The sequence below is a fragment of the Neopsephotus bourkii genome, unplaced genomic scaffold (genome assembly GCF_033783945.1).
Source record: "Neopsephotus bourkii isolate Nb327-2 ecotype Australia unplaced genomic scaffold, CSIRO-AGI_Nbou_v1 NB_795, whole genome shotgun sequence".
NCBI lineage: Eukaryota > Metazoa > Chordata > Aves > Psittaciformes > Psittacidae > Neopsephotus > Neopsephotus bourkii.
Genome location: NW_026901291.1, coordinates 393,742 through 410,215, shown reverse-complemented (window position 1 = coordinate 410,215; position 16,474 = coordinate 393,742). Strand labels below are relative to the sequence as shown.

General features: G+C 43.3%; 1 protein-coding gene across 27 annotated transcripts in view; it reads left to right on the top strand.

The window, feature by feature from the left end:
- FBRSL1 (fibrosin like 1) overlaps window positions 1-16,474 on the top strand; it is a 537,101-nt gene that overhangs the window by 234,965 nt on the left and 285,662 nt on the right. For 20 of the 27 annotated variants that reach the window (XM_061355306.1, XM_061355294.1, XM_061355303.1 and 17 more), the window contains 2 exons: window positions 2,815-2,916; window positions 13,909-13,944. The exons of 2 other annotated variants lie outside the window; for them this stretch is intronic. In XM_061355306.1, coding sequence (XP_061211290.1) covers window positions 2,815-2,916; window positions 13,909-13,944 — 138 coding nt within the window. The remainder of the gene's footprint in view (window positions 1-2,814; window positions 2,917-13,908; window positions 13,945-16,474) is intronic. 5 more of the 27 variants (XM_061355302.1, XM_061355307.1, XM_061355320.1 and 2 more) reach the window with 2 other exon arrangements.

Sequence of the window (16,474 nt, the reverse complement as noted above, 5' to 3'; positions counted from 1 at the left end):
TCAAGCAGCCAAGCCAGAAGCAACTTCGGGAAAGAAGCTTTTGACCAGTTCGCTAATACCCAGGTCTGCAGAGAGTGCCCGTGAAACCAATGCATCCATTTAGCAGAACAACTTGTCCCCCTGGTTGGGTCCTGCATGTGGCTCATTAGGGTAATTACTGATGAATTAAGGCAGCTTGGCTCAGCGCTCGGCGGCGGGTGTGCGGGCTCCCCTGCTGGCAGACAGCAGGTGTAAATGAACAAGATCTGTCAAAAAGGCTGATGACCCTCTTAATTCACAGCAGCAAACTGGGGACAGAGGTAGTGCAGCAAGTTTAATAATTGATATTTACTTGGAAAGGTTAATGGCAGCAGTGATGCTTCTAATTTGCTTGCCCGTGCAAGACCCTGTCAGGTCAAATTGTCTCAATTTGTTACCGTGGGTGTAGGTGTAGTTTTAATGAAATTTGGAGAAAAGAAGCAGGTGGTGTTGGGAGCCGACTGTAACTCAAGGAAAACAGCAAAAGGCTTGAGTCTGGTAACAGGTTGGGTGAGACTGTGCTAACTTGAAGCAGCTGTCTATGGGTTGTTTCGGTCAAACGCATAATGGTTTTGACAGGCTTTGACGTGTTCCTGGGTGGGAGCGCTGGGTCTATGGGTCAGAAATCAGTAAGCCACAGAACTCCATGGGGGGTGTTGTACTGTATTTAGGAAAATTGTAATTCCACTGTAATGGTGAAGTGCTCCTGTTTCAGGGAGAAACAGCACCTGCTGTGTCTGGAAGCGTTAGAATTGGCAGGTCAGATACTTCATGTCTGGGTTCTCAGGAGAGCTGGCTGATGACTGGGAACTGGTAGAGTTGGGGTTTGAGTAAGTGTGCAAAGACCCAGATGACTCAAAAAAGCTGGTGTGCCAGTGGGTTTGGAAGGCTGTGATTAATGGGGTATTACCACTTGGCCTATTGGCTTGGCATCAGTCCTTGGCAGGATAACAGGATAGCTGAAACAGTAGTTGGTTAATAAAGACCTAAAACAGAAAAAAATAAGTGAATGGCAATCATATATTTAGAAAAAATTCTTATCAAATTTATTGAATTAAATGTGGGTTTAAAAAATTGATTGATAATGGCCATAGCATTGATGTAGTATAACTAAATTTCTGTGCTTGATTCTGTTGACCTTTTTATTGGGGAAACAGATAGTATGGATTCAACACGCTGAATTTCAAGTGGATTATTTCCTGCTTTTACACCTGATGCTGGTAGTTGTGAATGCAGGATCACTGTTGGTTGGAAATGCTCCTAGCAGATCCCAGCAGGGATTACCTCCCATTGCGGCGTTGTTTGAACATTTTGATGTAGGAGCAAAGACAAAAAATTATTCCTGATAAAAGTTTGCAGGTGGGCAACATACTGAAAAACTGGTTTACAATGGCTGAGACAGGCAGCTGATGGTGAGAGCAGTGGTTGTGTGACAAGGCTGTGAGCAAATTCCTGTTTCTAACACTCTGATGTGGCTGAGTCTGAAAGTCTTATCCTTAGGAAAGAAGCGTATTGGTGAGGTGTAAGGTGGCAGAAAAGCATGCAGAGGAAGGACTTCAATCAGAAATGTACTGTTGCTTGAAAATGAGCATGGTATTTTCCCTGTCTTCTACTCTATGGGGCTGTGTACTCCAGAGCGGATGAGTACTGGAACTTGTTCTCCATGTAGTATTCTGAATATCGTATTCAAATATGAATAGGCTGTGGGGAGCTTAGCTGGCAGCAGTGTCAAACATCCATGGGATTGCAGCTCTCAGTGTGCTCTGGGGGTAAGGTTGCAGTGCGTGGATTGTGGCAGTGTGCCCACCCAGCACGGTTCCTTGGGCTGCAGGGGCAGGCAGGTTTTATCAGAGCACCATAGCAAACCTCACTAGCTGCTGAGACTGCAGGGAGACAGGACAGAAAGAAACAAGGGGATTTTATTGCCAGCTAAAGTACCAATTTGTACAAGCCGACATTTTAAATAGTGTAATTTTAATGGAACCAAACTGATATGAATAGAACCTATTAATAAATTAAACACTTCTTTCCACCCAATATTTCACAAGGGAATTAGCAGAATAATTTGTTAGTAAATGAGCCCAGGAATGAAGCTGTGAATGACATCTATCCTATCCTTCTCCTCCCCTGTAAAACTCTGCAGGTGTAAGTGGAAAGTTGCTGTGATGTCAAACACTGGTACCTGTCCTTATGTACAAATGACAAGCACAACTTCAAGACAAGGAAGAAGGATGATTTAGTGGTTAGAAAACTCGCGTCGGCTATAGGATTTAATCATGCTCTACTTCAAGTTTTTTGTGTTATCTCAAGCAAGTTTCAGGCCAGCATCCCTGATGGCATTTAGGCACCCAGCCATCATGCTGGTACTGACCTCCCAGTGCAGGACACATCTCTGGACTAGGAACTGGAGACCTGCCTATTGGGTCAGTTACAGCCTGTCAGCAAATAACACTGTTGAAACACCAGCATCATAGTTAAGGTTTGCTGGTAGCAAAGAGTGAAGGGGGCTTGTCTGTCTGCTTCCCTCTTGCCTTGGGCCCCAGGACTTTGGCACAGCCCTGCCTGCTTCCAGGAGTGCTAAAAGCACTCCTTCCCTTGCATGTGAGTGAAAGGGAATACGGACACGTGTGATCAAGCACAACTCCAGAGAAGCCCCATGCACTCAAATGCATCCTCTCCACAGTGCCATGGGTGTAGGAGCGAGACATTGAGTAAACCACTGTTGGCAACCTCGGGAACAGGTGGCAGAGCAGTGCTTGAAAATCTCCTTTTTCCCCCTCCTTCTTCTCCCTCTAGATGAAGGTCCCTACAAGCAGAAGTGGCAGAAATAGCGAGGAAGACAGCATCAGGGAGGCCACAAGCTCTCAGCGGAGCAGCTCAAGGGACCGTCTCAGTGATGTAAGTACCATTCAGGAGAAAGCATCGCTTCATTGCAGCAATTCCCGCTGCTGACATGGCTTTTCATAAATCTTGCTGAACAAATGTTGGCATCCAGAGGTCACTGTGTAATAACTTTTTTTTATGTCATGATTGAGTGTTATGGCATAAGTGGTTGAGCTGCCTTGCAAACACTATAATCATGGTGCAAATAATATGATAAGCGAAAGATCAGAGATGGGAAAACAAAATGGAATTGTTATTCCTTGGGGAGAAATGGCTTGATGTTTTGTTTTCTCAAAGAAGTTGTGTTAAAAAGCTTCTTACAGTGTCTTTGGGTTTAGCTACTGCACATAACCACGTAGTTTGGGTGCAAAGTCACTTCATCTGATTTTGTGCTTCCTGCCTTCAAGATAAGAAAGGTTTTTTGGGGAAAGCTGCCTTTCTCTCAGGAAATTCTATGGTATGTTGAGTGAAATGTTATGATAAAACAAAAGCAAACGGTGCCTTAGTGTGTAAACACACAAATGGGCTTTTGAGTCACCAAGAAATCAATGGCAGTGCTGGGATAATTTTATATGAAGGCTTTTTGTGTTAGCAATTAGCATTTCGCCTTCATTAAAACATGATTTTTTACTAATTAGGACCTTTCCCGTTAGGAGAGATTTAAATGAAGAACAATAATCAAACGCTGGCACGAGCATGTCTGAAATATTAAATTTGCCATTTCAATGGCAAGCCACAGAAATCCCAGAGTGAGTGGTTTTCATGTTGAGTTCTATTAATGTAAAATATGCTTCATAACTAAAACCTGTCACAGAAAACGGCTCACACCAGCTAAATTCAATTGGACAGTTAATTTAGCTTTAAAATTGAAAACACTACATCCGCTTCAGGATGCAAAAGAAGGGGGGGGGGAAGCCTTTGATAAGTGTAATGTATTTGCTATTAAGGCTTTCAGAGCCCATTCTACAGGAGGAGAAGGGAGAAAAAGGGGAAAAAATGGCTCCCACAAATGTGTTTAAAAGCTGAAAGTATTTATTAAAAATGTCAGCAGAAAAGTGCTTTTGGCAGATTAAAGCGGGATTCAGCTTGACAGCTCTGACAGGGAAATGTGACGGGGGAAAATTCTCTCTACATGTTTGGAGTGCGAATGGGGCGCTGTAAACAGCCGGCGCAGTGGGAGGAAGAGAAAAATAACGTTGTCCTGTGATCTGCTTCCAGGATTGCAAACCCACGCGCTGTGGTGGAGAAAGTCAGTGGGGGGGAGGGTGTCTTTAAACAAATCCCCTTGCTGCGGGGTGTCTTGGCTGTGTTATTAGTCGGTAATGATCGTCATTTTATATATACATATATTTACGTGATTCTCTCCTTCCCCTCCCCTTGGCCGCTCTTGACAGGTACTTGAGCAGGGCCGCCTGCTAGCACTGCTGTTCCATAACGTGGGGCTGTGGGAGAGGAGTAAGATCTTCAGACTTTGTGGTTAGCTTAGGTCTAAGCAGGAAGTCATTTTGGACACTTTTTGAGTCAAGCTGATGCACTTGCAGTTTTTCCTTTCCTTTTGCCCCCCAGAGTTGCAGCTGAACAGGCAAGAATTGCATCTAAGTGCCTAAATCCTGCAAAATCTTCAAAGGTAGTTCAGCAGTCAGTGGAATTCAGTGGGAAATAGGCACTCCATTCCTTTTTAGTCAACGGGGACATGCAGGCAGTGCCTGAAGGCTGGGGCACACTTCAGAGCTTTGCTGAAGCTGCTCCCATGACCTGGCGACCCATTGCAAATGAGAATTTTTCAAATTAGTAATTAAACAGTTTGAAAAGTAAGGTTCATGAATCACAGAATGCTCTTCGTTCATTATTTGATGAGTGCAATTTAGCTTTAATTACGTATAACGCTTCCTCGCGTACTAGTAAATGTTCTGTAGTCTATTTAGTGACTGTCAGAAAGTCTTCGAAAGTCCCACAGGTGCAATCAGATGGTTTTCCCCATTTCTGTGCATGGGAATAAGGCAGCAGGCTTCTCCTTTTCATAGAGGGAGCAGGGAAGGGGTGAGAAGATGAGGACGTGTTACTGAGTGTTGATTCCTGCAGGATTTCTGTCCAGTCATGCCTGGTCTCTGCGTGGCTCTGAGGATACTTAGCAGCACGCTGTGTGCGGCTGAAGTGAGGCAACCCTATACATGTGATACTGAGGATTAAAAAGCCACAGTAAGGGCATAAAGGGGAAGGCAAGGATGTAGCAGTTACAAATGGAGGCTGTAGCACACGGCTGTGCTGGGGTTGCTCTTGCCCTTGCAGACGGATGCTCTGTGGCAGGAGGCACCTGGGCTGTTTCTCACTCTCCCCTGAGGAGCTCTCCTGCTGTTTCTTGGTGCTTTTGGCCTTCAGGACTGTTTTTCATGCTGCTGTTCCCTCCTATCTCTTTCCCCATTAGCTTGGGTGAACAATGGAGTAAATGAGGCGGGAGGTGGCAGGTTTGGCTACTGTATGGAAGCACACAACAGGTGTGGTGGGAAATGTGTGTGTATGAAAGTGTTGGCTGTAGTGTTCAGTGTTGCCACCTCAGGAGCACTGGCGTCCTCCCTTTGGCTTCATTGTTGGTCTCCATTTAGAAAGCACTATTATGAACAGCTTAGCTCCTCTGTGTGATTTGTTTCTTGAGGTGACTTGTTCAATGGGATGCCAGCAAGTTGTTCTTTATTTACATTAATGCATGTCATTAGTCTCTAATGGACCATGAAGTCAAAAGGTGGCCTGGTCTGTCATGAAATAATTACACTCTAAAGAAAACTGAAGCAAATGATTGATTATGTCTTGCACAAGCACACACAGAGACATTGGTCTGTCCACAACAAAACCCAGAGCGTTTTGCTGCTTCTTTGCCACAATGAAACTTCTGTGGGGAGAGAGGGCTACAACTTCATAGTAAGACAGCAGTTGTCTGTCTTGTCTAGTATGTCTTCACAGACATTACACTGAGTGCCATTTATTATGGGTCATTGGGGAAAAAATGCTTATTATGATCTAGTGAAATCATCTCTGGCTGCAGAGGTTTGATTTGTTGAGGCAGGTCTCCTCTTTGGGATGATGCAACTTCAGAGCAGAGAACTAAAGTTTTAGCCCAGGTCTGCACAGCAGACAGTGGGGTGTGGGGAGAGAGGGTGGGAATTTGATGGTCCTTTATGTTCCCAGTGTCAATGTAAAATTCCCTTAAAATCTACTACAAAGCTGACATCCCTCTTACACATGTACTCTCAGGTCTTCTACAGCCAACATAGAGTCAACAGCCTTTTTCCAAAATGGGATTTTCCTCTGCTGTCTTTCATAGTGAGGTAATTGGAAGTTGCCAGAGAATTAAGAGCCAGATAAGCCATATTGCTATTTTGTTGTGTTGACTCAAGTAAAAGTGGACGGCTTGGGCATTTTGTTTTGGCTTTTCCCCATGTTCCATAATTGACCTAATCTTTTCTGATGTCCTGAACAGTCCAAAAATCCAGACAGAACCTTGTATAATGGCTTGAAAAAAAAGGGTTTTATCTTTTTCTTGACCCATCAGCTTAAGAACTGCCTGCTTTTTAATGGATTTTCTCCCTCACTAAATTGAATGGATCGTCCCTCATTATCATTTAAATAGAAGCCTCACTCCCTGTGAACATGGAAGATTTGAATGTGGTAGTAGAGCTGTGATAATTTGAAATATTCGGAAGGTGGGGGCACGGAGGGGGAGCAGGCGGCAGAGTGCAGAATTGCTGAATGTAATTGTCATGGATTCTCAATTTTGTTGCCACAAGATGGGAAAATAGACTAATAATTGTCTTCCAACCCTAGTAGAATAGTTGCCCTAGTTAGCTGAAGCTAACACTCTAATTGTCATGGGGGCACAGAGATGAATGAGGATGTATGCAGGGCACAGTCAGGGCTAAATTGAGTGATATACTAAGGCAAAGAGCAAATTGGCAATTATTGGCCCAGCTGAAAAGGTTGGCAGGTGTGCTGCTTTCTCACGAGCCCTTAGGGGGAAATTGAAAATATAAAATATCGACCATAAATACCCACTGATTAGGAAATATGTTGCAAGAGGTGCTGGCCACTTAAGAGTCAAAACTCTCCTTTTCAAGGGATTGGCTTCAACTGCGGGTAAAAGCAGCAAGCGCTGCTACTAAGTTGTTCAGAGCTTTTTCTACTCGTCCCCCATGCCCCAGGCTATCTTCTCTAATTTTCCATCATCCTCTATACTCATATGTTTGTTTGTTTTTTCTTTAACCATAATAAACGAAAAGCAGTCTTTCAGGAAGCACGGAGATTTTCTTCTCTCTAAATGTTCTTTGATAAGTGTTTAGCATATTGTATAGACTAGATATAAAATTCTCTCTCTGGTAGATGAATGCAAAATAACTTCTGTGATTTCTAATTCAGACAGTTCACAGTGATCTGTTTTTCTTTGTGTGCCATCACAGGCACCGTCTCTTCCTACCCTCCTACTTTCTGTATTATGCTTCCTCTCCTGGGGCAAAAGGATTAAAGCAGCAGCAGGATACAAAGCTGCAGGTCCGTTGTGTGTGCCTTAGGCTTAAGTACCTTGCCATGATCAAATGAGCCTCTGAAGTGAGAACTGGACCACAGATGTACCACAAGGTCCATATTTATGTACTTTGCAAACTTTGGCACATGCGGCATGCTTGGTCTTGGCTTTGGGCAGGGTGGTGGTGGGACAGCAGAGCTTGGCATGTCTCAAGCGAGTGCAATAGTCAGGGATGTTACAGAGTGTGTTGAAGGAGATGTTTTGAAAGCCTGGGAGAGAGCAACATGTGGGCTACAAACTCTGTGGGACATGCTGTCTCTATTCCCTATGTATAGCACACTAGAATCTCATCTGCAGTTTAAAGAGCATTGCATGGCTTAGTTGAAATAAAGGCAGCAAGAGGATAGTTTTAAGACCCCCTCCTCAAACCATGAGTCTTGGGAAACTGCTTTGAATATACATGCAAGGATTCTGAAACCTTTCAAGTCACATTCTTCTGTAGGCAAAAATTTCATGTCCCTCGAGCATGCTATGTTTGTGGCCCTCAAAATAGCAAAAGGTTGCATGAAAGCTGCTGCAGCAGAAGTTAAGACTTGCATGAAACTTCAGGTAGTGAAGCATAGCTAGGAAGAAAGGAAGTCTGGAGAAGGTTTTGTGAAGTTGTCTGAGGCGTGATGATTTGAACAGGAGCAGCACTTCTGCATGTTCCCTATCTTTTGGAAATGTGAGGTCTTTTCATATTGTTCCTGGGTTGCTGGATGCAATTCACTCGTTCCATCTTTTCTTCCACTGTCTATGGCCATCAGCTGTAGGAATCAAAGTGTCTTGGTTGGAAGCTGTTATGTAGCTTAATCAAGCCAGTTACAGATGTTTAGACCTTGTGTAGTTTGCTGTCTTACTTAACTGGTTTTGCAGTATTTCCAAGCATAACCTCCTTTGCTTATCCAAATAATAAGTGAATTAAAGAAGGAACATATTGAAGTTTTGCATGACATCCAAAATCATTCATCATGTATTGTGATTATCTTCTCAGGTCCTGGCTTCTAATCTAACTGAACATCAGATGCACTCTGTGACCTTTGCCAAGTCAATTGAACTCATTGTATTAACAGACAGGCATGTGACTGTGGAAATCAGTTGTGTTAAGAGACTCGGTGTTAAGGTCTGGGATATCTTCTGCCCTTGGCCCTTTTTGCCCTCCTTCCCACTTACTCCTCTCATTCCAAGACACTTGAGATGTATAAGGGACTTGCTTGCAAAGGGAATACTAGATTTCTTCAGTATTTAAAGATGACCTGGTATTCTGTTGTTGAATGCTCTATAAATGACCTAGCAGATGGGTAAATGTGCATGCTTCCTTGTGCCTCGGTCCTATCTAGCTGTAGGATTGGAGTAACTGAGAAATAGTGGGAGAGAGGTACAGCTGAGGTGAGTTTTCATCACGAGTTTCATCAGTGCTCTAAAACATAACTGCAAATTAGTTCTCTCTGTATTATTGCTGAATGCTGCTTAGCACCCATCAGCCAAGTCAGGATTGTAGCATCAGGCCATATGGTAGTTTAGGCCTGTATTTGGCGCTAAGTAGGAGCTGGGAAGTCTGCCTCAGTTCCCCCCTCTGCTGGGGTCTCCTCAGGTGACACTGGGCATGTCTCAGTCTTTCTCTGCCTCAGTTTCCACATTACCATGGGGGTAGTGTTGACGGCAGTGCTGGGAGGCTCTTCTGGGGGATGGTCCTGTGCCCACATAGGAGTAGCTGCTTGCTGAAACTGGTTGTGTCAGCAGCTGATTTGGAGTCACTTGATGCACTTTTCCTTTGAGCTAACAGAAGTGGCACATTTCAGAAAAGCTGGAATGAACTCTTGACATGTCTGGAATATGTGAATTTGAGTCTTTTAGCTAACAAGGAGGGGAGTGTACAAGGAGGGGAGTGTATACTAAACCCAAGAGCTAATTCTGTTGCCATGCTGCGTCACCTCCTTACAGTTAGTTCATATATCAGGGATACAGAGGATCCAAGTTGAAACCTGACTGACCCATTGAGAGTGGTGAATTGGCTATTACTTTGATTATTACTGGATTTTAAAGTGCTTCCTACTGTCTCTCTAGTTTAAGAAACTGAACAGAGGGTGTCTTGATTTCTTTTGCATCATGAGAACCATGGAAAGCCATGCTTTTATTTGTACAAGGGAAATAAATTTTCTGACAATTTAATAGACTAGATCTTTGGAAAACCTGTATGATTTTCTTTCCTAAATTGTAATTACAGTGTTTATCAGGGATAAAGGAAGAAATCTTTTAAATACTATTGCAGATTGTAGTGTAACTCAAACTCTCAAGGACATTGGGGTCTGGGATAGTAGAGTCTTTCAACAGTGAGATTTTGTCTTTGCTGCCAGAAAGGTGTATTTTTTATATCCAGTGTAATTAAACGAGAGCTATCCCGGGGTAGAAATAATTCACTCTGTGACATAACTGAAATGTCTTGTCTGTGCTGTCTGGTTTTGTTTTTAACCTTGGGCTTAAAAGGAACAAAAAATCTTTAGTTGTAAAAGAGCACATCATCTGCAAAGTATTATGAGCCATTTATCTTTATGCACAAATGCCATCTAGCACTGTAGTTCCACTTACGCATCTTTAAATGCACAGACCACACTCATTTTGCCCCTAACTAGTAACAGTCGCCCTTAGAAACCCAGCACTGAAAGAGGCACGGGAGGCACAAAAGCCGGTGCTTAAGCCAGGCAGGAGGGTCTGTGCCCTCCCCAGGGGTCTGCTGAGGATCACTCCAAGTGGCAGCTGCAGCGAGTGGGAGCAGTGTCTGTAAGCTTGGCATGGATGTCTGCTGCAGCAACTTCAGTCCCTGCCCACTGGCCCTGCTGCCTCTGAGTGGGAAATACATGGGATCACGGACATGTGGCTCTCACTTATCTCACTTCTACAGTGTTGGGGTTTGTAGATGTGAGGGTTTTGGAAAGGTCTGATGTGGCAGCTGTTCTGCATCTGGCTGTAGAGTTGGCTAGGTGGAGTCAGGACCCGCACTCTTTGAATGGTGTGTTTGGCTGCTTTCTTCTTTGGAGGACCAGAGCTGAGCCTGCTTGGTGCCGGGGTTGACACAGTAAGAGCTAGCTTGGGTTTTGCTCTTGGGTGAACTAAAGCTACTAGGCAGATGCTGTTTTGGTCAGTGCAGCACTAACATGTGTTTGGCTTGCTGGGTACCATAGTGACCATCATGCCTTGCTGCTTGAGGCACCTTCAGACAAGTTAAAAATTGGCCAAAATAACAAATTGACTATTTTGAGAAGAATTTTACAACAGCCCTCGATGTAAGTGCTCCTATCACATAGGTAAGAGCCTCTGTTAAGTCATTCCAGCTGAAGATCTGCCCTAGTAACTGCTCTTGCCAGACAAGCACTCATTCATAGTCAAAGGAGGTTTCTTCAACTTTGGGTAGATGCCAAGTTAAACTTCCACTAAGATTTCTTGTATTTGCAGCCACAATTGATTACTTTTCTCATTATTTGATCTTGATATAGAGACATATGGATTGAGCTATGTTTATATCAACCCCCAAAGATTTTTTTGTTTAGGAACATCCATTACAGTTGCACGCAAACTGTTCTGCCCTGGCACTCATAGCTCATATGAGCTGGGGCTTTCAAAGTTTCTCCATGTGGCTGTTGGTGTGGATCCTCCTAAACAGCCCGCAGGGTTCCCAGCTAACCAAGAAAGCAATAGCAGTTTGCTACATGTGCAGAAAAATGCATGCAAACAGCTCTGGAGAGTATGGGACATGGCTGCATATATACCTAATTGTTGGAAGGGATTTTATGAGTTGAATCCAAGTATTCACCAGTTACTAACTTCATGCATGCAATAAAAATTTGGGGGGGAGAGAGGGGAAGTCCCCTTTCCCCCCCTGATTTCCAGGAAATCTAATGTTATTATTTGTAAAGGGAGGAAGTTCTTAGATGTGAGAAATGCCAGAGTAAATTGCTATTCAGTTTTAATTATTTCTGATGTAACACTTTATTCAGCAACTGTTTTTATTGTTTTCTACTCAGTGGTCTTAAACCAGTGGTCTGGAGATTCCTGGGGTTCTTGGACAGCTTGGGATGCCTGAAAGTTATCTATGAAAAGCAGGTCTGTTGTTAGCATGCTTGAGTGTGTTATCCAAGGCTCTGCTCCATCCCAGGAAAATATTTTGGGCGTGCACAAGACTCAAAGACTGAAAATAACTGTTAACAGTGAGAATGCTCTGAGAGGTTGTTTCCCTGGAGAGAAGCTTTTAATGAAACCTCTTGTTTCTGGTTTTGATTATTATTTCCAATTTGTTAGATGTTGTCAATCTTTGTTAAATCTGAGTTGATGGGGAAAGAGAACTGCCACCCTTTCTCCTTTCCTGCCTCTTCAAGCTGGTAATTTGCCTTCTCCTCATTTCTCTGTGTACTTTAGGTGAACTGCTTGATCAAGCTATCCAAAGTGTCAGAACAGATGATCGTGTTCAGCTGTTCAGCATACTTGTGTAGATAGCAGGATATTGTTATTAACCTTTTTTTCTAGGCAAGGCTGAATTCCATGAGTTGTTTGGGGTTTTTTTAAGAAGTATTTGGAGGGAGGCATAGGTTTGTCTTAGTTTCTCAAAACCAGATAAATGCCACTGCCCTTCATTTCACCAGTCTGTGGCTTTATTTCTGTACAGTTTACATTAAAGAGGCTTATAAATAACTCTACTTTTTTGTAGTGCTTGAAGGCAGAGGCCAAATCAATATGCAATATGGAAAAGGTGGGAAGTTAAATGCTGTCACCGGTTTGTTATTGCTATCTCAGACACTCTGTGGAAGCTGTTCTTTCCTTGCAGAACAGAGGTCTCTTGAGCTACAGCAGGACAGAGGTGCGGGTGCTGCATGCCAGGGATGGGGACTGTCACCCAGCCACACACTGGCTGCAGACCTGTGTGTAAGGACCATGAAGAGCTGTGCTCCAGCCTTCCTTCTGCTGCACCCTGGTTCCTGTACCAGCTGCTGACAGGGTTTATGGTTACACTCACTTAATTGTAGGGCTTTGCTGTTGTCTCCTCTTCGCTTTGGAAACTTTTCTCCTTGGGCACTTGGCTGGCAAATCACCTCTCTGATGCCCAGGGCATTTGCAAGACAGTGGCACAGAGCATGCATGGGCAGACCAACAAGACAATCACATCTTCCATTGAGAGCAGGAGTCTGGAAAGGTTTCAGCATTTACCTAGATATCTTCTGATCAAAAGCTTTGCAGACTGGTAGTACAAAGGAACTGTTATCTTACCGGTGGAAAATTACAAGTATTTGCAGTAGCCTGCCATCAGTTTGCATCAATCTTTGAGGGTTTTGTGCTGTTGTGCTGATTTAGTAACACGATAACTTCTGGCGCTGCTACAAAAGGACAAATAATCGTCAAGACCAGCCTGCAACAATTCCTTGGTTTTGTTCAGGCTTTGGTACCCTCTCGAACATCAGTCTTGGAAACAGGACTGCTAAGCCTCCCTGAATCTTGTTTAGTAAAATCACATAGCAAGGGCATCAGGATTATAAATCACACTTGGAAATTGCCCTGCAGAGTACTTGTTGGGTCATGTGGTGTCATATGCCACCACTGTTCCTGGCTTCTTTTTAATTTCTGAAAACAAAGCAAATAGCAGCAGCTGGAGATAGAGGTGGAATTCATTTAGCCGCTTTGAGAAAGCCATTGGCAGCAGAAAACAGCCGCTCAACAGCCCTTGGGTCTGAGAGAGGGGAAAGGATCCAAGTGACTGTAGATGGTGTAATGAAAAGGAAAAGAACCAAATGATTTGGCAGCATGTGAAAGAGGTAAGGATGTGGTAGAGAAAGGAGCAGGAGGAGCTGAAATGGAGAGCAGGAGTAAACAATGTAATTTAACTTATTCAAAAGGGACAGAATGCTTATTAAAGCTCTGAGAGATGATAAATCAGAGCTTTGCTGCTATTGTTGTTCCAGATAGAGTTGTCATATGGTAATACTGCAGTGATGAAAGCTGGAGGCTCATGAATTCATACAGGGGAATGAAAGTGGGATATATGGTTACATGATTGAAAGTTGGAGTTGATGAGGCAAAATGTGCAGCCCCGATTCAGGAGAGCATCCTGACACATGCGTGCTGTTCCTTGGAAGCTGAAGAAGGACTGTTCAGAACATGTACTCTGCTGCTGTGAAGACATATCCAACACTGAGAGTTTTCACCTTAGTTGGGAGGTGCTGTCAAAGCCCTGCTGTAGCTTATGAAACCCTTGTTTGACACAGCCCTGGAGCCCTCACCTGGAAATGCTTTTGCTGTTACTCCTGTGGCAGCACGCAGAATGTCAGAAGATCATTTGAGGTGTTCTGGTTGTAAAGTTTTCCCCTAAGGAATACTGGGCTGGGGGAGGGAATCACAAAATGATTCTTATCTTACATTACACAGAATCTCTTGCATTACTTACTGTGGCATATTGTTTCCTCCCACAGAGTTCTGCTCAGTCGCTTTCAGGAAGAGGCTACTCCGTAAGTCATTTTACAGCTAATTCTTTCACTTCTGTTGATGTTGATTGCAGAGGTTTACACTACCTGTTGCATATCCACTGACATGAAAGAAACGTGGAACATAAAAACTAGGGTTAGAGCACAGGACCATCAGGCACCCGGAAGGGGACAGCCCTAATCTGCGAGAGCACATGAAGAGAGTCTGGGAGCTGCTTCAGTTTAGTTTTATACTTCTAGAGAGGGTTTTTTGTTGTTAAATAGTGGACTTCAGCTACATTACCTCCTTAGAATTAAGAGTAGGGGGAGTTTTCAACATTAGAGGGAGGTGCTTCCCTCCTCTCTTCCCTCCACCATACAGGTTTTCATTTGTGCATTAAATACAAGGATCAAATTTAGTGCGTTTTGAGAACTGTGACCCTCACCAGTGTGAACAAAAAAAGATCAATATTCTCTTATTTACAAGCTGTGACTTAGAAAACAAGATCCCTTGTTTTCAGAGAAGGGTGTTGCTGGTGTTTTCTTTACAGGAGTGCTATAGGTACCAGTGTTACTGGGCCAGGACATGTCTGCATGAGTATGCGATACAACTGTGATGTTTAATTACCCATTTCTGTTCACATGTACCTTATTTGTATGTGCAATAATGACATTTGTTCACATAGAGGTGGTATAGTTTTGTGTGTTTTGAGTACCTTTGCTGCTCAGCTGTCCCAAAGACAGGCACGTAGACCTTATTTTATATATTAATAAGGAAACAGGAGAAGGGTGTGAGTGGCTTAGTAATTGCAACATGGAAATTCCCAGAATCACATTATATCTGACTCTCATAACAAATGTATGATGTGTGGATGTCTGTTATCAAACCCTGGTTGTTCAGCCAGTAAGTCATGTGTACTTGCTAGGGGAAAGACTGTAGATGAAGGTGTAATTCTAACCTCATATGCAAGTCTGAATGAGAATGTCTCAGTCCAGCTACAGTTCCTGCCTGCTCTTACTGACAGTTGCCATTTCATCCCCTCTGATGTGATAAAGTTTGGCCTCCTAGAGGGATGGTTCCAAACTCTGTTTCTTACCTAGAGCTATAACTTCATTTTTCATAGAGCAGAACAAGGCTGGATTTTATATAGTGCAGAAAGTTGAGGTGGAGACCTGGTACACTGTCGGTGATAATCATATGACTGATTTTTCTTTCAACATTTGTCATATGTTCAGAGTTGTGTGATGGATCCTGTGAGCTCCTACTCAGTGCTGTGTGCACAGAGAAAAATTACTTGGCAGTGCAAGAATTTATGGTTTTATGTCATAGTGCCACTGTCGCAGGCTATCATACATGCTGTCAGAAATCCATAATACAAGACTCCATTTAAATCATAAGGCCATTACAGGATAACATGTGACTTGAAAAGTCTTACGCTTTTAATGAAATAATGTCACAAATTTTTAGACAGTAATGACACATCTCCTAAGTATCCTAAATCTTTTCAGCATCCCAGGTGAGTATCATTGCTTAATTCATTGAGTGATGAGGAATGTTTGTTCTAGGACCAGTTGAGCGCTGCCTCCCATACACATGAACAGTTGGATTCACCTAAGTTTCTAAAGGCAGATGCTGTATCTTCTGTTTGTCTGTAAAATGCCATGCATGCCTGTGGCACCACATAAATAATAATGAATCATCTTCACAGATTTTATGGCTGAAGGCATGGTTTGGGAATTAAACAGTTTCCCACTGGCTATAACATAGGTTGCAAAATCTCAACGGAAAAAGGCCAAAGAATTCTTTTTGCAGTCTCAAGGTCAATAAATCATAGGGCTGTTTTCCTCCCTTGCTGGCTGTTAAGAAATTTGGTTTTGTCTCTCAGAGAAATGATTTGGAGAAAGTTTCTAGCTCCTTCTCTGTGCATGTATGGGGACAAGGTTCTTTTCTTCAGCCAACCCATAACTTCTCAAGGGAGGTAAAAGCTTTCTGTGTGCCTAAGCAGCATTTTGAGATCATGAGCAGTGTGAGCTGGGGTTGCTTTTCCTTATGGGTTGTCGTTTTGCCTATTAAGCTGCCTTCTGCCTCACCATATACCAGCTGTTGAGTCTGACCATTTCCCTTAAGACTCTGACGCCGCTCTAAATTGATTTAGCATAAGGCAGACACTATCATTTCCAGCACTACCAGACCTTGCTGGCCCAAACCTGCATTGGAAGTTGATTCTCCCAGGTGGCAGAGAGGTGTTCAAACCCACCAGTTCAAGACAAGTGGCCCCAAACCAGGGGTTGTCCATAATATCTTGTAACACTTTTCTTTCTCTCTTGAAAGCAGCTGTATATGAAACACTAAGTCAGTATTTTGGCTCTACCCCTGTTTACATCAAATAGTTTGCCAGACAAGGTGAAAGCATGATAGAAAATAGCGCTAGCAGGAGGGATGATAGAAACACCGTTCCTGCACTGAGTGCTCCTCTTGATATCTGTGCAGGGCTTGTGTGGAAGACTGTCACTTGTGGAGTGGAGTGATGATATATGTCGTTACTCAGTGAAGTTCTTGTACTGGGTTTCATAA